The 21,185-nt window shown below is 34.0% G+C and overlaps 1 protein-coding gene across 1 annotated transcript in view; it reads left to right on the forward strand.

Moving 5' to 3' along the window:
- The first annotated feature begins 1,170 nt into the window (after nt 1-1,170).
- Nucleotides 1,171-21,185, forward strand: part of LOC120355239 — a 58,949-nt gene continuing 38,934 nt past the window's right edge. The window contains exon 1 of the mRNA XM_039443585.1: nt 1,171-1,252. Within this exon, the coding sequence (XP_039299519.1) occupies nt 1,186-1,252 (67 nt within the window). The 5' untranslated portion in view covers nt 1,171-1,185. The remainder of the gene's footprint in view (nt 1,253-21,185) is intronic.

Raw genomic sequence — 21,185 nt, forward strand, 5'->3', positions numbered from 1 at the left:
GTTATCAACATCGACTGTATTTTCCTCACAGGTTGTGAAATTCACTGTTTTATTTCTATTCCTACAGATCTCTGCAGGATGAAAGCGATTTGGTTTTCCCAAGGCTGTACATACAGAACAAGGAGTCTTCTTTCTTCTTATCTCTTCCATCTTTGTTGAGTCTTTTTTCTGGCTATTTATATGACTATGTCCGTTTGAGTTTGTGAATGAATCATATTTTTGAATCTCATTCATCAGATCTTCTGTGGTCTCGATATTTTCCTTATCTAATCTATTCTGAATATGAACTGGTAGTCCCACAACAATATGTGAGATTCTAGATTCATCTGTCATAGTTCTCTCACATTCAAGCAATAATCGTTCCTTCTTCAAAGCATAATCAAGCATAGATCCAAAATTTTCAATGTATTTGAATGAATATGCATATCTCACATTTGACCAGCCTTTATTAGAAAAAGTTTGGAGAAATGTTTTTGACCACAAATTCCAATTTTTCAATCCTAATTTATATTTGTAGGAAGTATAACAATCTTCAGAACTCCCTTCTAAAAATAGTCTTAAACATGTTATTTTTTCTTCATCGTTGTGGATATTGTAACGGATACATTCTTTCTCAAAATCTTCCAGGCAGAATTTTGCATTTTGTCCAATTTTCCCCGAGAATTTTTCCAAAACAAATTTCCTATCAATATCAATTGAAAATTCACTCTTACCTTTTTTCGGCATGTTGAACAAAAAATCGATTTATAATGATCTTACTTCGCACATTAATGAATAATTGACGAAAGATTTTCATTTACTTTAGAAAATCGATTTTTAATGTCAATTATAATATAAATAATCTCAATAACTTAAACTGTACAAATATGAACATTCAATGATAGTTTGATAAACAACATTAGTAAATTATTAACAAGTCATATGGTTCATATGATTAGAAAGAAGAAGCGTGAATGTAGAGCAACCAGCTTCTTACAAATATAACCTATATTTGTAAATAAAAATAGAAATCCAAATACCTTTTTAAAATAATTTAGTTAAATTTAATCAATCTCAACATGTTTCGGCTATATGATGCCATTATCAATTTAAAATTTCTTTTAATGTTCAAAAGTGCCCTAAAGAATAATAAAGATAACCTCTAAACAAATTTTGTTTTTTCAACTGCCTATATATCAAACTAATATGTTACGTTTTCTTGCAGGTATGTCAAGCTATTATCGGAGATTTTCCTCATACTTCAAGCTAGTTGGTGAGTCCTCTTATCAATTATTTGAAATCCATTAGTATAAAAATATACAAGGAGTGATCAAATAATATGAAATATGTAGATAAGAAGCGGAGATAAGTAGATAAGAACTTTTGGATAGTTTGGGTGCCCCCCTAACGGTCACACTCAAATTGGTCTCAATTTTTTCCTGCATTTGCCAACAATGGTTAACGTAGCGTCTCGGTTAGTCCGTCGGGAATTAGAATTTTCTTGCTCTTTTGTTGCTACTGGAACGCAATCGCCAAATGATTGGTCACACTTTCATGTACTGAGGCGTGAGGCCAAAGCACCTCTATTCAGAGCGCAGTTACTGTGTGAACGGCCATATTGGATTACACGTGAATCAATCGCATTGCGACATTGTGTCGGTGTGAATAGAACCGTAAGAGGCTTGGTTTCTCAAAATTCAGCTACGGTTCCACGTATTATCACAGATCTAACGTGTTTAGTAGGCTAGTCTATGGTATTATCCAATATTAATTTTATACAGGAACTACGTATATCTAATTAGTTATCTAACACGTATAATTTTTTTTTTACGATTGCTCAATATACATAACATAAACTAATTAACAGGATTGGTTGGGTTGTAAGATTGAGTTGTGGGGATAGTGCAGAACAAAATGTTTTGTGACATAAAATTCATACATTTCACTAAATTTCATGGTTGTTTTTCTATTTGAACTGAACAATATTATGCTATGGAAATTCGATATTTTGTACTCATCAAATAGTTGGTGTCAAGTTTAACACAATTCAAATCCATTAAATCGAATTTAAACTCAATTTTATTCGACTCTACCGAAAGTGGTCACATTTCAACTACTAATGTACAAATTCAACTTAACTTCAACTTTATCGGCTCTAAATGAACACAATTTTACTCCTCTTTTGATTTGAATCAATTCTAAATCTTTTCCAAATTCAACATAAACTACATCATCTACTCAGATATTTAAACTCAATCCAACTCTACCCAAATTATATTTTATTTCAATTTCATCTGCTCAGATATTATTATTTTATCTGCTCGGATTCATCTTAATTTTATCTCAATCTGATCAAATTTAACACAATTCTACTCCATTAGCTCAAATGCAATTCAATTCTGAATCAAACACAAATCAATTTAAATTAGAAAAAATCAATCTCCATCTGCTCTAATTGACCGAGCGAAGTGAGGTCTAAGATTCAAGTCGACGGTTTGGCATTTCTCTTAGGGGCGATTGCTGAGATCGGGATTATCTCTTGCGCTCGGCTAAAAACCGGTTTTTGCGCCGCAGATCAAAAATCGGTTTGCTGAGATCGGGATTAACCACACTCGAGCGCAAAAGTTAGCCGACCGGCAATTATCGCAGGGAAAAACCGGCGGTCTAAAAATCGGTTTGCTGAGATCCAGTCTAGGCTAAAAATTAATCTCGGTGGATTGCTGAGTTCAAGCGTAGATCAACTCGAGTTTAAAAGATAATCTCGGTGGATTGCTGAGATCGGAATCAGGCTAAAATGAGATAATCTCAGGAGCAAAAATGATGATTTTAGACTCCAACTTAGACCTGCTAGGAGGCAGGTTTAAGTTCGGGATTAAGCTATTAACTCGCTATTCTTTTGATTCTATTGAAAACCAATGTCAAATTGGGGTTCATCTTTGAATTCTGAATAATTTCATTACCCATAAGTCATATTAAAAATGTTTTTCCACTAATGTTTAAAATATTATAACATAAGAAAGTGAAAATGAAAACACCTTCAAAGAACTGGGGCAGCGATATATAGTGATATTGGAGTATGGAGGAAATTTCTTCTCCTTTCATTTATTATTCATGAAATTCAAAATTACCTCGACGCGCAGTTGAAAAAGGAATATTCCTGCCAAATCTCATAGAATTCTATGAACGTGTTTGGCCGTAAATGTTTTACATACATACGAAAGAAAATCAGATTTAAAACATAGACCTCACTGCTGTCGGTCAAATATCGATATAAATTAATGAAGATTTTCAATGTATTTATATATCATGTACACTATAAACACAGGTATATCAACTACATAAATTGTTAGCAGTACCTGGAACTACTCTGTTAATAGTCTGATAGGGCTAATGGTGTGTTAGGTTTCTATCTTAACAGTCATCTACAGCATCATTGTCATCGTCATGATTTTCAACACTAACAACATCATTAATATAGGAGACAATCTCATTGGTTTCCCCAGAATATGGGATGTGTATTATCTCTTTTGTGTGGTGTATGTATCATTATTGATTGGGCGCCTGTGTAATCAATTCTCAAAGGTGTTTCCTCCAAAGTTATTTGGTTATTTGGTGTACAAGAGCATGGAGTAGCTCCATCAATAGGATCACTATATTTAGTTCATTAGATTCAGATTGATTTGATTTTTCCTATTGGAAATTGAAAACCAATGTACAATATCATTAGCACCATCAAAAGGACTACCATTAGATTCAGATTAATTCAAGTTTTCATATTGAGGCCCGATTTCTAGGATACCTAGAAATGGGATATCCATTTATTGATTATTCTTTAGGATATGGAATCCAATGGACCGTTGAATCATTATTCGATCTATAGGGTACATTCGATCTATAGGTTGGTACAAATTATCTAGAAACCGGGTCTAGACGATTAATTATTTTTTTATTTGAAAAAATTTTGAACTTTTTTTTTAACCGATGTCATGGAGGACTAATAAAACAAAACTTCTATAAAATTCATTCATTATGTTATATAAACATTTGAAAAAGAAAAAGGTTTTAAGCAATACCGATGTCATGGACGACTAATAAAACTAAAAGTTTATAAAATTCATCCATTATATATAACAATTTAGAAAAGAAAAAGGTTTTGAGCAATACCTTTCTTTTATCCTTGGATAATTCCTTTCTGTTAAATCTACGAGTATCAACTAGTCTTCCATTAAGAAGAACAGCCAAAATTACATACATGGAAAATATGTATGTATACTTCATTAGAGGGATGCAAGTGTTAGTAATGACTTGGCCAACCCTTACCGTCCCCCCTCCTACCTCTAAAACACCCCACTATTACTTCATTTCCTTACGCTAATCACTTTAGAACTGTATGTAGACCTGAGCGCGGTTTTATGAGCGTACCACGTTATTAAACTCTACTAATCCTCAAATTTACTCTCTCTATCGCTCTCTCAACTTCTTTAAAACAATGTATATATACTGTACTAGTCTCTCTTCAACTTTTACTCTCTGACGCTCTTCCATTTTCTCTCGTTCTCATCTCTCTCTCTCTCTCACTCTTAAATCTCAATATTATTATCACACTCTCTCTGCATATCACTCACTCTCTCTCTCTCTCTCTCTCTCTCTCTCTCTCTCTCTCTCTCTCTCTCTCTCTCACTCTCACTCTCTTAAATCTCAATATCACACTCTCCATATCACTCACTCTCTCTCTCTCTCTCTCACTCTTAAATCTCAATATCACACTCTCCATATCACTCACTCTCTCTCTCTCACTCTCACTCTCTTAAATCTCAATATCACACTCTCCATATCACTCTCTCTCTCTCTCTCTCTCTCTCTCTCTCTCTCTCTCTCTCTCTCTCTCTCTTTTGGTAGAGAGTTGGTGGGGAGGATATTTTTAATATTCTTTCTGAAGAATGGACATTGATATGTCCAAAGCTCCGCCAATTTATGTAGATGCATAACAATATGATTATTATCTATATTTATTATATTACAAACTGCTTTTTCATATCATATACAGTTCAATAATTATTTTCTTAGTCTATATTATGTAAATTCATCTATAATTTTGCTGTATTGTAAGCTATTGTATATAAGTGTATAAGCCAGTATATATTGTAATCCACATAAATAAAGTACTCAATCAATCAATCAATCACACACACCCACACACACACACACCGATTTAAACAATTACCAGAGTTTGTATTTATGTACAATACATGTATATGAAATAGAGTAGAAAGGTATGGGAGTCAGTTTAGAGGTTTATAATTTGTTTGCATCAGTATAACACAAAAGGAAGCATTGTTGAAGGATAAATGGGTGTATTCATGGAAATTAGTGTAATTTGCGAGTGTATTTGTGTAAAGTGTGGGTGTATTTGTTCAATTTGTAGGTGTGCTAGTTGCTGTGAGTATTATAGCGAGAAAAGTGTAGTATGGTATCATGGAACTAAGCAGTAATGACTTCATTTGTTTTTTAAGTTGGTATAAACTTTGAAAACGGTAGGTGATTAGAGGGAAGTTTCACGGGAGATTTTTAGTGCATGTTATACCGGTTGTAGCCAGCGGATAAAATAATGAACTTTGATTAATTTGCGTGGAGGAAATGTGGGTAGGTATAGGAATTACTCATAGGAGATAAAAGAGTAAGAGAAAGGTGAGGAAGGGGTGAGAAAGTATAAAGGGGAAGAAGATGAGAGGAGGTGGAGGAGGGAAAGTCGGGGGAGAAGGAGACGTAAAAGTGAATGAAAAAGGGAATAAAAAGATGAAATTTGAGAAATTGGTGATGGAGAAGAATTTAAAATGGAAAAAGAGAAGGGAGTTAGTATGAAGGAGATACTAAAGAAAACTAAAAATTTGAAGAAAAGGAAATCAAAGCAAGTGTGGAAAAAATGAGTGGAGTAAATGAAAAAAAAATAGATTCATAAATTAGAAATAATTTTACTTAGAAGTAAAAATTCGACTGAGTCATTGTCAATACACACTAAACTACCAAATAAAACTCTAGAATTTGACAATATAAGTGTGTTTTTATTTCATTATGATTAGAAATTTTCACATATTGGCAACCTGGTAATGTATGAATACCTTCATAAGAACCAATCAAATTCATTTTCTACTCAGCAGTGTAGTAATCCAGTGGAATTTTAAACTTCAAATAATTCATTATCTTAAACTTCAATAAATCAATCGTAAAATAGAATTTTGCGAGTTGGCAATCGAAATTTGGTTTTCCGACCGGAGTCGGTAAAGATCAAGGCGGTTGCCAACCCCGGTTGGCAATGCGAGTTGCAGCGCTAACTTCAGTTGCAACTTGAATCTGCAACTACCCCGCTACCCCTCCCGCCTGTTGGCTCCACGTGGTCGCTAGCTATAATGTAAGCGCTATACATTACTCAAGCTAAGCTATAGCCTATATTTCTTAAGCTATAGAGTTTCTTTGTTTGATTTGGAGTTTTTTTGATGTATACATTATTTCTAATTTTATGAATTGTGTTACTTTGGAACATTAACTTAACTTTGTGTTCATATTTTATTAGCAAGTCACTACCAGGTTGCAACTTTTTTGTCTAGATTATTAACTAGATTTATTAACAATTAACTTTTGTCTAGATTTATTTAACTCAGTGCACAACGTAAACAAATAAAAGGTATCTAAAAATAACAATATTTAGTAATTTTCTTTCTTTGCTCACCTGTATGTTATCCTTCAGGAAACCTATAACAGCCTCACAAACCTCTGGCACTAAAATAGATATCGCACTTTTGGAAACTTTAAACAAATAACTGAGACTAGTATGAGAGTTGCCACTCGCCAAAAAGCGCAATGTAATAGCCAATCTTTCTCGCACTGGAATTTCTTTCCTGTAGTTAGTATCCTGTTTACTAATTATGTGTCCAATACCAACAATTAAACTTTCAAAATCGTCACTTGACATTCTTAAAAGTTATTTACACTGCCATCGCATCTCAATTCCCCCGTCAAAGGATCTGTATCATCTCGATTTAAATCATTTAAAAGATCGCTGCCGCTATACTTTGCTCTTGCCTGCAATGAAGGTCGAACCCTGTATCTTCTCGGTTTTCTACATTTTGATAAAATAACACACGCTGCCTTCAGCACTCGACATTCTACATACTGTCTGATTTTCTACATACTGTAAAGTTTAGTTGCAAGTTGCAGGTTGCAGACCTAAAAACAAACTATGTGCCCAGGTTGCAAGTACAAGTTGCAGACTTCCATCGGCAACTAGCGTCTGCAATCGAAATTGGCAATTTTTTATTGCCAACTCCGGTGTAAACGCGGCTTAACACAAAAGGAAGCATTGTTGAAGGATAAATGGGTGTATTCATGGAAATTAGTGTAATTTGCGAGTGTATTTGTGTAAAGTGTGGGTGTATTTGTTCAATTTGTAGGTGTGCTAGTTGCTGTGAGTATTATAGCGAGAAAAGTGTAGTATGGTATCATGGAACTAAGCAGTAATGACTTCAAATCGTGAAGTGATTGCGACAAATTCTATATCGGGCAAACGGGTAGAAATTTCCATATCAGGTTTCGAGAACATATCCAAGCACTAAAATCTAAAAATTATACACAAAAGTCGGCATTTGCTGAACACTTGATAGATTCAGGCCATAATTTTACAGATATAAATTCCAATATGAAAATACTTAATTATGGTAATAAAAGTCAAAAACTGAATGTCAAAGAAGAATTTCATATTTATAAAGCAGCAAAATTAAACAGAGATAAAATAATAAACTTGATCCAATTAGACACCAATAACCCCATTTTTGATAGAATCATGCGAATTTAAACCCAAAATTTACAGTCCTAGTTCATAAAAACATATGAATACACTAACATATGATCAAAATAAGAGTCTTCCATTATTATTTATTTATTTAATTCATATCACTTGAAAATGGCATAATTGACCGAAACATGTCGTGATAAAATATTTTTAAAAAAGGGTACTGAGATTTTCAATTATTTTCTTTATATTTATATTACAAGTAGCCCTATACAGGAAAGAGTAATGACTTCATTTGTTTTTTAAGTTGGTATAAACTTTGAAAACGGTAGGTGATTAGAGGGAAGTTTCACGGGAGATTTTTAGTGCATGTTATACCGGTTGTAGCCAGCGGATAAAATAATGAACTTTGATTAATTTGCGTGGAGGAAATGTGGGTAGGTATAGGAATTACTCATAGGAGATAAAAGAGTAAGAGAAAGGTGAGGAAGGGGTGAGAAAGTATAAAGGGGAAGAAGATGAGAGGAGGTGGAGGAGGGAAAGTCGGGGGAGAAGGAGACGTAAAAGTGAATGAAAAAGGGAATAAAAAGATGAAATTTGAGAAATTGGTGATGGAGAAGAATTTAAAATGGAAAAAGAGAAGGGAGTTAGTATGAAGGAGATACTAAAGAAAACTAAAAATTTGAAGAAAAGGAAATCAAAGCAAGTGTGGAAAAAATGAGTGGAGTAAATGAAAAAAAAATAGATTCATAAATTAGAAATAATTTTACTTAGAAGTAAAAATTCGACTGAGTCATTGTCAATACACACTAAACTACCAAATAAAACTCTAGAATTTGACAATATAAGTGTGTTTTTATTTCATTATGATTAGAAATTTTCACATATTGGCAACCTGGTAATGTATGAATACCTTCATAAGAACCAATCAAATTCATTTTCTACTCAGCAGTGTAGTAATCCAGTGGAATTTTAAACTTCAAATAATTCATTATCTTAAACTTCAATAAATCAATCGTAAAATAGAATTTTTAGAGCATTGTCGTTGGTTCTCGGTGAATATTATTGATTTCATTTGTCAACTGTCATAGTGTGTGGTCCAATTATTGGTAATTAAATAAGCGCGCGACTGCACGGCGCACTTGTGTTAGCAGCTGCTTGTTTTTCTGAGAAACGAGTGCATTGAACGGCAAGCCGTTCTATGAAATAATTACCAACTGGCGACGATATTTTTCCAACACTGGAAATGTTGTTCAAGGTCTACAGTCAAGTCCACATTATAATGTTAGTGTTTGATATGTATTGTATTGCTATTCTTGTCTATCATTCAACAAATCTATCTCTTTCTCGCTTTGCTATGTTGCCAGATCAATTCAGAATATTATAATATTACATCGATGAACCTATGGAAGCCATAGATTCATTATTTCCAGAATAATAGTTCTGAGTACCGTACTGAGTAGGTCAACAATCTATTTTTATTACAAACGTAGTTTATTTTGTGCTATATTCTTTTGTGGATCATATCTTCAAGCTATCAATACTTTTTCACATTTCCACCAAAAAATTTTTCAGAAAGTTTCTCTTCTCTAAAAACTAAAACTTCATATTCTCCTGATGGAAGTTGCAGAAGTAATCATTCAACCTCATAATCTAAATAGAATTATAAAGAGTATATTGAAAAGATAAACGATTCAGCCTTCAACTGAATTGCTAATTCTATGTGATCAACGCCTTGTTAAACAATGTCCCACCACCTGTAGGGTAGGGAGCACCTGATTTTATCTGAGAAAGGCCTCCTTTCTTATGTCGGAACTAGAGAAAACTTGTGCATAAATTACATAAATAATAAACTTATACAAAATAAACCTATAGATTGTTGTTTATTCCATAGTCGGAACCCTTTAGTCGCAAAAGCTGTTGGTAAAATAGCAATAAGCGTTGGTTCCAAGGTTCCTTGCAGGCTTGCACCGGTTTTAGTGGTTTTTAAAGTCAGAGCGTCACAACTCTATATATTTTTTTTTCAAGAAAAATAGATTTCTCTACTGTATATGGCCACCAGAAAAAGAGGCAGTACTGTCTCTTCGGCCACAAGTACCGTCCAGAACTTAGTTACGATTTGATTTAAGTGATGCGTTATTCTTGTTTTATCGAAGTTAACCTCACATCAAAATTGGTGAACATAAACTTAAAAATAGTTATTTGCCGTAATGGTCAGAGAACGGGTCAGAGTATGGTCAGAGTATGGGTCAGAGAATGGTCAGAGTACTGTTCTGAATACATGGCAGGCGATTCGAAGGCCCATTCGAAGAGGTAGCGCAGTCACAGTATACATACAGTAAGGAAACTTGGCTATACCTGACGCAAAAATCCGCCATCTTGTTAGAAAGCGCCGCATTGTAATAGTATTGATGGTAGGTTCGGATCACTTTAATGATCCGGATCAATTGATCTCGTTCACCGCCACGAGCCAATCAGAAGACCAGGATTGGAACTTCCCAAGGTCACGTGACGTGTTTAGTATTGGGGTCATGTAAAAAGCATTGGTTGGATAGGCGTTTGATTACAAGTTTCCATTCTGTATCTATTCTGTGGCGCAGTGCTGAGTGCTGTAGTCACGCCCTCCCCCCACTACTAGACTCACTACTCTGTGACGGTACGGGGAAATTCTGACAGTAAAAGGGAATTTTAGTGGTAGGAAAAGGGAGATTTCAGTGGAGAAAGCAGGAGCCAGCAGGAAACTGAATAATTCAGTTCGCATTCTAACACACTATAGTAAGGTTCGAGTAAGGGCGCAAAATGGGGCGGCTAACAAGGTGAGACTGAGCATTTGTTAAATCTATATTTCTTTTAGATCATTTTTGATCACTTTTTTATTGTTTCGAAACTTGAAACACATTTCAAATCATTGTGATCCAGCAATGTCGTCAATGAATTTTCCATTTGATTACACGATCTTTCCTAAATTATTTTTGTTGGTTGTTATTTATTGTCTTCTCTACATTCTTAAGATTTGCATGAGGTGATTTGAAGATTTGCGGGGATGTTGCTTTGTTTATTTTTAACAAATGTTTTGACATCTTTTTCAAGTGTGGTCGCTACAACCTCTTGCCCTTTTGACGTCCAGCAAAGTCTAATCTTAAAAATGTTCCTAATGATTATGATGGATGGTAGAAACTCGAGTTTTCCTATCAATCAATCAATCAATCATTTTATTCAGTAAAATGCTTTACAAAATTGGTCCCGCTAAACCTAAAAGATTTTACAGCAGGTGCCTACAAATAATAAAATACATAAATAGAATGAATGCTAACTTGAAAAATAAACTAAGGAAAAAATTTTTTCATGAAACTGTGAGTTTAGGAATTTAAAAAGGAGTATGGGGTATTAGATGAACTAAGGATGATTAATAGGGTGGTATAGGGTTAATGGGAATTGGAAAAAAATGGAAAACTAAAAACCTCCAAATCATAAAACTAAATTACATTTAAAATAAAATAAACTTGATACTCAATATTAAGTAAACATCAAAAGATATTAATCTTATTCAGAATTAAGGATAATACTAAATAAAAAATACAATAAGTGATCGGGAGTCTCAAACGTTAATTACCATCCATATAGTATATGAAAATTAAATGATATATTAATATATATTATGAAAAATTAGATAGTCACTCTAAGGCGGCGGTGTTTCACAGATACTAAAATTCATTTTACCAGCAAACTAATATTTTGTAATTATAAAAAAGCAAAAGATTGATGATTTTTCACTATATAGTAGACATTAAAGTGTTGGATTAGTAGTGTCACAAATTAAAATCATTCACAATGATACGTTGGGAAATATCTTCCTTTGAGTAATCTCGGATGATGATAGGGAGCAAATTGAACAGTTTTGGAATAGTGTATTTCAATGATCTTTTTCCGTACAAATTATTATATCTAGGAATTGAATACACACTGAATGCTCTAAGATTATATTGAGGTATAGGTGCAAATTGTCGGTAAGAATAATTATTTCTGTACATCAATACTAACTTATATAGATAGAATTTTTTTGGAGTGAGTGTGTGAAAAAATCGTTGAACGGATTGTTTATCATGAATTGTGAAATTTGATCGGTTAGATACGGACATTATACATTTGAGGGTTCTGAATTGGATACGCTCTACCCTGTCTAATAGGTAGTTTGCAGCACATCCCCAAGCCTCGTTGCCATACCTAATTAAGGATTCTATTTGTTGTTATAATATTATTTTTTGGGGCATTTGTCTTCTTTGCCTATTTTATATTATAGAATGAAGTACAATGTAAAAGAATATTTAGCACGGCTTATTGGGGTCAGAATTGTAATTTCTCATTCAAATTCAGAATTGAATGAGAAAGATAGACATTTTCCTCAGTTTAATATAGAAATTTGTATTCTAATCCAATGTTAAAAAAAGATTGTAAGTTTTCTCACTAGTGGACTAGTACAATTCAGGTTTCGGAAAGTCGACAACATCAGTCCAAGGTGATGACTTACTCAATCAGTTTGACTTAACATTTTAATCTGATCATCTAACATGTAGGTCTCTCCAAGACATGACAATCAATACCGGTGATTTGCTAGAATACATTGAATATGAAACTACTATTCCTTTTCGAAGAGAAGTATCCAATCAACAAATAATTGCATATTAATTTGATAAACTTGATGATAAATTAAGATTATCATTAATCTTACTATTCAGGCTCTATAATACTCTTGAAGTACTTGAACACAAATAATATAGAGGATCCAGCACTTGGAGAGGTGCATTGCTCAACAATAATAGAGCTACTCTCCTGTTAAGGTCGGATAATTTATCGAACTGTGGAGCAGCAATGTCTCAGTAATTATTGGGATCAACCCGTTTTGAACAAGATGACGATTGAACGATTTGAATTTTTCTTCCATTATCAATTTTATGGTATCAAATTTGATATTTAGGAAGCTATTTATTAGTCCGATGATTACTTCTTGTTTTAAATGTTCATGCATTTGAATTGGTTCTTCAAATTCATAACATCACTCTCGATTATTGTGTTCATGATACACATAAATCAATTAATGCGTTTCTTAATTTCACCACAATTGATCAAAACTCGTAATCAACATTCATTCACATCGATTACTTCACAAACAACAAAACTTGTTTTTTTTTCTATTTATATGCTGTTAAGAGATTTGAGAATATCTTCTCTGCAACTAACTTACATCTTCTATATCCAACCAAGTTGATTTTTAAGCTTCTATTCAAGTTATATATCGCATAATATATTGAGACTAAATTATGTATCCTCTCACATTTTATAATTCTATGGCACTGTATTATCATTATCTTCTCCTATATCGTTCTATCACTTCCTTAATCCGGCAATCCGTTATAAGACGATAAGGAACTTTTCCGTATTGAAAACTTTAAAAATTCTTCATGGAAATTTTGTCGGCGATTAACCGCATGTCTATCAGCTACTGTCTATAGAATAACGTATTAACAAGACAGAGGATCGGCAACGTTGTTTCCTATCTTTCTCCACTGCCTTTATAACTTGGACCTCACTTCAACATTCGATTTCAAAGCACGGACAAGCTCAAACAGAAAAATATGGTTCAGTGTAGACTGTGTTGTTGAGAATCGGTTGATTTTCGCTGTGTTCCCGCCAACTCTGTGTTCCCGCCAACGGTCATAATATTCTTCCATAGTCATCATTTCAATTGAAATCATTTAGGCGCGTACTGTACTTATTCTTTCTCACTTCACCTCTCACACACACGCTCTCTCTCTCTCTTCCCTATCCTTCGCTCTCTTTCTCTCTCTATCTCTCTTTCCCTCGCCCCTCTCACTCTTTGTATAGGTAATGTCTCAAAGTACAAACTCAAGATGTTTCAAACTGGAAACTTTATTATCGTTCCTCCTCACCCATTCCAATCTATTATTTGGATGATTCTTCCAATCTATACTTGGCGTTTTTTTGTCTGCCCCACTCTCTCATTCACTCTATTTCACTTCCTCACTCTTTCTCCAGTATATATTGCCAGTAAATACCTCTAGCCAGTATACATTGTAATCAGCATAAATTCAAACTTGTTCGAGATCGGGAAGGTGAGTACACTATCATACCGATTTAAAAAAGTAAATATCTGAATTTTCAAATACGCTGTTATCGCTTCGTTATCACAGGCTCTTATAGCAAATTATTCTCGAAAACCTAATTTTTATGATAGAAGAAGAATTCGAACTGTTTCATGATTGGTTAGGAAAACAACGGGAAGGCCAGTAGACTATCGTATAGTTTTCAATAATTCAAATATCTGTATTTTCAAAGATTTTGTTATCGCCCTGCGTATCAATGTTTCTTATCATGAATTTTCCACAAAAACTAAATTAGACTATACTAAACTAATCAGACTATAGAATTATTCATCATAAATCAGCTGACAAGTGATTACACAGATGTGTGGAGAAGCCAGTCTATTGCTGTATTTCCATAACTTCTATAGTTTCAATAGAATAGAATAGAATAGAATAGAATTTTATTGGTCATAAAATATTCACATGAATACATGGACTTCGTCAATTTTTTAACACTAAAGTAAGTCAAAACAAACACAAAAACACTAAGATCAGTCAGTATCAGAACAATAAAATAACACAAGAATCACATAAAACGATTCCAATCTATTCTAAAATAGTCATGTACGGTGTACAAACATTCATCAATTAACACTGCTTTCAATACTTTTTTAAATTGTGTGCATGTGAGTTCCTTCAAGTGGTCAGGTGTGGAGTTATATAATTTGATAGATGTGAAGTGCCAGTTTCTTTGTGATTTAGTGTGACTGTACAATGGAATTCTAAGTTTGTGTCTATTTCTTGTATTTAAACTATGGAAGCTATTAGAATCATACTTATTCAAATTGCCTCGTACATAACATAATATTTTTAAGACATATAACGACGGCAACGTCAGGATACCTAGGTGAATGAAATAAGGTCTACAATGTGCATTATATGGTAGCTTGCATATTATTCTTATTGCTTTCTTTTGAAGAACAAAAATTGATTTGGCGTTTACACTGTTTGCCCAAAGCATTATTCCGTAAGAAAGGAGACTCTGGATGTGTGCATAGTAAATATTCACTAGTACAGACACATCCACAGTGACACATAGTCTCCGTAACATATACAATCCTTTAGCCATCCTACCTGATAAATAGTCAATGTGTGCATCCCACGACAGACAAGGGTCAATAAAAACACCTAAAAACTTCAATGGAGTCTCACCCTTAACCTTTCTGAATGCAAAGTTAATGTCAGCGGTTTTACTATCATTGAGAGAAAGATTATTTGCTGCACACCAATCTTTTAGAACCAAATAACTTTGATTCCTCTCACTTTCAAGATCATGCTTAGAGGGGCAATTTATTTTTAAGCCAAAATCATCTGCAAATAGGTACCCATCTTTACTATTGCTATCCATATTTATTGGCAAATCATTTATATAAATATTAAATAGAATGGGTCCTAAGATAGAGCCTTGAGGCACGCCGTAATCAACTAGTCTACCATTGGACAGGACGCCATCTTTGTAAACAAATTGATTCCTGCTACTTAAATAGGACAATACAAGTTGAACTGCACTTCGAGTAAAACCATAAAAATTTAGTTTGTCACCTAAAATCTTGTGCTGCACAGTATCAAAGGCTTTGGAAAAATCGTATGACCTTAGACCAACAGAATCACCACTCTCTAGGTTGCTAATTACACCACTAACCACATTAAGTATGGGATCATTAGTACTTCTTCCAGACCGGAAACCAAATTGTTTTTCAGAGAAAATGTTGTTGGACTCAAAATAGATTGACATTTGTTCATACATTAGAGTCTCAAATACCTTTGAAAATACAGGAACAATAGCAATCGGTCTGAAATTACCTTTCTCTTTCCTTGATCCCTTCTTATGAAGAGGTAAAACTTTAACATTTTTTAGCTCCTCAGGATAAGTGCCAGTAGCAACAACACATTCATTGAACAAGTATGCCAACACTTCACATATATTAACAGCTGCTATTTTCAAGATTAAAGCATTCAAACCATAAATATCCAGACACTTACTATTACTCAATTTTAAAATAGTGTCAAATACTTTCTCTACAGTTACAGGCTTAAATGAAAAATGTACACTAGGCTGTTGCAATTTGCTAAAATAGAAAGTTGTATCATTAATACTGACAGGTATATCTCTGCTTATCAGAGAAACAGAATCCACAAAAAAGTCATTGAATTCATCAGAAGTGACATCAACAGGAGTCTGGGATCTGGCCGCATTATTAGCACTGCCGGTGAGACCATTAACAATTCTCCACACTGTTTTATTCTTATTGGTGGATCTACTTATGATTTTATTATGATATTCAATTCTTGTCTTTTTAGTTTCTATCCTGTATGATTTTCTAGCCTCTTTATATGTGGTGAGAATTTCTGGTGTTCTGTAAGTTTTATATAAATGATACAGCCCATCACATTTAACTTTTAATTTTTTAAGATTGTCATTATACCACTCGTTATTTGGCTTGACTTTGTGGGAACGTACATTTTTTAATTGGAACGCACCATTTACAGCCCCCATGAATAATTCAAAAAATTTTCTATATGTATCCTTAATATCTATTATAGAGTAAACGTCAATCCAGTTAATGGAATTCAAATGACCATGAAAAACTCTTACGTTATCATCACTGATTAACCTAAACTTAGTCCTATTAACAATACTATTGGTACTTCTACCATACTTGTTGATAAAATTAAATCTCAAAAATACAGCGTCATGATCAGATAAAAGCATATGAATTATCTCAGAAGTCCATACACTATTGTGGACATCAGTCAAAATATTATCTATACAAGTTCCATCAGAAATGCCATCCAGACCAGGTCTAGTAATACCCTTCACAGTCATATCTAATCCGAAACATTCAAATAAATTCAATAAATCTTTTTTAAAATAATCGTTACCAATAAAATTCACATTAAAATCACCACATATGACTAGATTGTATCCATTTTTAAACACTGAACTCAACACATTATAAAGACAAGATAAAAAGTTTTTAAAATAATTAATATTTCTATTATATGGTCTATAGACAGACAAGATTATAATTTTATCCCTAATAATTTCTACTGCTGAAATTTCACATACCATTTCAATTGACATGACTTTGATAAGTTCCCTGAATTCCAAATGATCAGCAACAAAAATAGCTGCACCACCCCTAGACTGATTTACTCGGCAAAAAACCGAGGCAGTTTTAAAGCCTGGCAGATAAGTGAATTCCAAATCTGTATCCTTTATCCAATGCTCAGCAACTGTAAGTACATTGATATTGTATTTTTTGCAAATTAAGGCTAGATAATCAAATTTTTTACACATACCCTGAATATTCCAAAATAAGCAATTAAGTTTGTCTTTGCTAAAATCATTGTTGAAGCCATTTTCACACGGTGATTCAAATGTTTGACAATCCACAACCACACCAGTATCAGGCACCCTGTCAATAGAATAGTTTTGAAATTTATCCCTGAGTCGTAAATTTTCAGCAGAGGAATTATCTTTGTCAAAAGCTAATAGTTTAAATTATCAGTAATCGGAGAATTGAGAGCGACAAGAGGATTGTCCACGGTAATAGAATCAACTGGAAGTTCATTATGTACAGGTTGGTCATCGATTGAAATGTGAACCGGCGTCCTCTTGGATGATGTAAGGGGCACAGCAGGATGGGGTTGTATGATAGGAGAACTGATCACGCAGGAATTAGCTTCCTTCACTGTCACTTCAGTACTTAAGGATGCATGATCATCTCCAACAAAGTCTCTCACATATCCTGCCAGGTGGTTGCCCAGAATTCGTTTCCCTCGCCGACCAAGGTGAAGACCGTGCCTTGTAAAATGAGATCTACCCAGGAACTTGTTGATATCCTTATAGTGGATGCTGAGACTCCCTGTATATCCTTCCACCGCTCTTGATAAGTAGGAGTTGGCATAGCAAATATTATCATTAAGAACAGGATAATCATGTCTGTAGGGCACACCGCAAACCAGGACATTGGTCCTCAAATCAACCTCAGTAAGACATCTCATTCCTTGATCCAAAGTCAACTGGAAGGGTTCATCACGATGTAGGTCATTTGTCCCCGCCAATATGATAACACAATCATTTTCTGTGAAATCCTTGACTAAGCCAAGACCATCCTGGATAACGTGCTTCAGCTTTGCACCTGGTTTAGAACAAACTAAAACTTCAAACTCCTCCCTCAGGTCGTTCATATAATTACTAAGCAGTTTCCCATGGCTATCCGCTAAAATAGTAACTCTCCGTTTCTTTTTGGAGGTAACCATCTTACGGCGCTTGTAATGATGAGTCTCAGTGGGATCAGTTTGAGTAGAGAATCGGTGAACCTGAGCCTCTACTTGTATTCTGTGTGGAATCAGAGGTGATGACTCGTTTGAAGAAAGCACCGAAAATCTGTTTTCAATCTCAATAGCATTAATCTCTCTAGTGAGATTTTTTCTAATCTTAACAGTATTTCTAGGCGTGATAAAATCTCCAACTCCAATAGAATTTTGCTGAAAATTAATTTCTTCGTCATTGAACATTGATGAAATTCTTTCGGACTCTTTTTCTAATAATTTTATTATTTCATCCTTTGAAGCTAACTCCAATTGTAATGTGTGAAGTGCTTCCTCCAAATCCTTGATTTTCAACTTCGAAGCACAAATCTCACTCTCAGCCTGCTTCTCATTAGTCAATGAATCTTCGACTATCAGAGTTCTTGTTTCTCTCTCCATTTTCAACTTTCCCATTAAGGACTCATTTTCAAAATTCACGTCGTTCAGTATATTTTTCAGATCGGAATTGACCTTCAATGAGGCGTCATAGTTATTTAAAAGTGATGTGATTATGGGAATAAAATCTATAACTGCTTCGTTGGAGAATTTATTACAAATTTCAACTAGAGTTGCATGTAGATCAATCGCAATGTCAATTACTTCTTGGTTAATGAGGCCCTCTCTCAAACTATCAATCTCTTCGTCCATTCCTTGAATCTGATTATTTCGACTAGCTCTGGTACGCATCACTCTATTCAAAGACATTATAAAGATGAAGTCAGTGTTATTAGGAATAAAATATATGTAAGGAAAAGGATAAGGGAGCGTCAAGAGGGCAATCAAGACAAAAGCGGAGAAGGAAGCCCCTGAGTCAGGATATGTAAGGATTCATTCAATCTTTTCAATTCAAAAAGCCCGCCAGATAAAACGCAATTTTGAGATCGAAATCCAAGTCAGTAGATTACCATGGTAACAGGTAAACAAGCAACAGTTGAACAGCTGTAGAGTGGCGGTCTTTTGTCAGTTATAATAGAGATAACACTATCAAACTTCCTCGTTATTCTCGTTATCTTCTAATCGACGTCACTACTCAGTCCTTGTGTTGAGAGATGACAGTTCGATTCAGTAGCTGTTTACTGATAGCACTGATCTCAGGTAAATACCGGTAGCTAGAAATGGCCGAAAATCGCTAAGACGGTGTGAAAAGTCTGTGAGCTTCACTTAGTTATTAGTGTATTCTACTTACAGTTGGTGACTCATGGATATTATCAGCAGGTACACTAGAACTTCATAAATCACTTAAATACAACTAGCAACTTAATTACAACCTTAACCACTGGAAATTAATGAAAAATACGCACTAACAAATTTAAGCAATAACAAGGCAGCTCAGTTCTGCCAACATCCCATCAGGTACTTGTGGATGAGAATACTGCGTGAGGTCTACTGTTCACAGAGCTACTAGTAGGCTGATTAGGAAATTTTCATGATAGAAGAAAAATGCGAACTGTTCCATGATCGGGAAGGCCAGTAGACTAACATACAGTTTCAAGAATTCAAATATCTGAATTTTCACAAAAATTTTATCACAGGCTCTTATCACAAATTATTCATGAAAACTTAATTTTCATGATAGAAGAAAAATTCAAACTGCTTGTTGATCGGGAAGGCCAGTAGATTATCATACCGTTTTCAAAAATGTCAATATCTTAATATTTTCAAAGTTGCTGTTATCGTTACGTTATTACAGGCTCTTATCACAAACTTTAAAAACCCCCAGGAATTTCCCGTCTCTCAGGTTTTGATTTGATGCCCTGAGGCGATCACCCTCTCCCCAAACCCCCCTTACAGAATTGGAACCAGTGGTCTGGACCTTTGTTGAGAGTATTTCCATAGTGAGGTCCACGTTATAATGGCGGTATTTGATTAACATTGGTGTTGCTATCCTTGTCTATCATTCCACAAAGCAGGTAGCACTATCCTCTTCTAGCTCCACAACGTTGCCAGAACATATTCCCTCAATGCAGAAATATAATTAATCAACAAAATATCCAATCTCAGTTTTGAAAATTTATTTTTTCATCATTGATGCATATTTATTCATCCATTGTATAAAATACTATAATCATAATACAATTATGACATTGGAGGAAAAACTAGGCTGAGCCTGTACTATATCTCCCCATATATTTCCTTGCTGAATGAAATACAGGGTGATTTTTAATTATGATAAATGATTTTATGCGTGATAGTAGAGGTAGAAATAAGAAAAAAATTATTATAAACATATATCCATGAACGCTTTATTAGCGAGCTATACAGAGTAAAAGATTTCGCCCGGTATTCAGTTTCTCTGGTGAAATACACCGATGCTGAATTATTGTTTGGGGACTAGTTATTGAAAAAACTATGGTGGATTTTGATATAAGTTAAATGTCATTTAGATATTTTACTTTCTTATGAAAATAAAACTTTTCATAAAATAAAGAATATTTTATTTGCAATCAGCTACAGCCTGTGAGTTATTAGGTCTCTCCTCATAAAACAGCAATTTTTTGTGGTGTAATGTACTACATAAGAATTCATTTTATTTAAATTTAGTTTACACATCTTACATAATTCTTTTCAAAATCAAATTCTCTACTATTTTTATTGCGAAAAATTATTTATTCACTGGTCATTAAAGAAAGTTATTGGGCATTAAACTTAGAAGTCTGTGTTTTTCCACTTAGATTTTTTGCATATTTCAACTTTTTTCTCAAAAACTACTCACACTACAGCTTCCAGACTAGTTTTATTCAATTTCTCAGATATTTTTCGATATGAATCCACCATACGTTTTTCAAAAACCAGTGCCCAAACAATTCAGCATCGGTGTATTTCACCAGAGGAACTGAATTCCAGGCGAAATCTTTCACTCTGTATAGCTCGCTAATGAAGCGTTTATGGATATTATATGTTTATAAGATTTTTTTTTCTTATTTTCACCTCTACTATCACGT

This window comes from Nilaparvata lugens, chromosome Y (assembly GCF_014356525.2).
Source record: "Nilaparvata lugens isolate BPH chromosome Y, ASM1435652v1, whole genome shotgun sequence".
Classification (NCBI taxonomy): domain Eukaryota; kingdom Metazoa; phylum Arthropoda; class Insecta; order Hemiptera; family Delphacidae; genus Nilaparvata; species Nilaparvata lugens.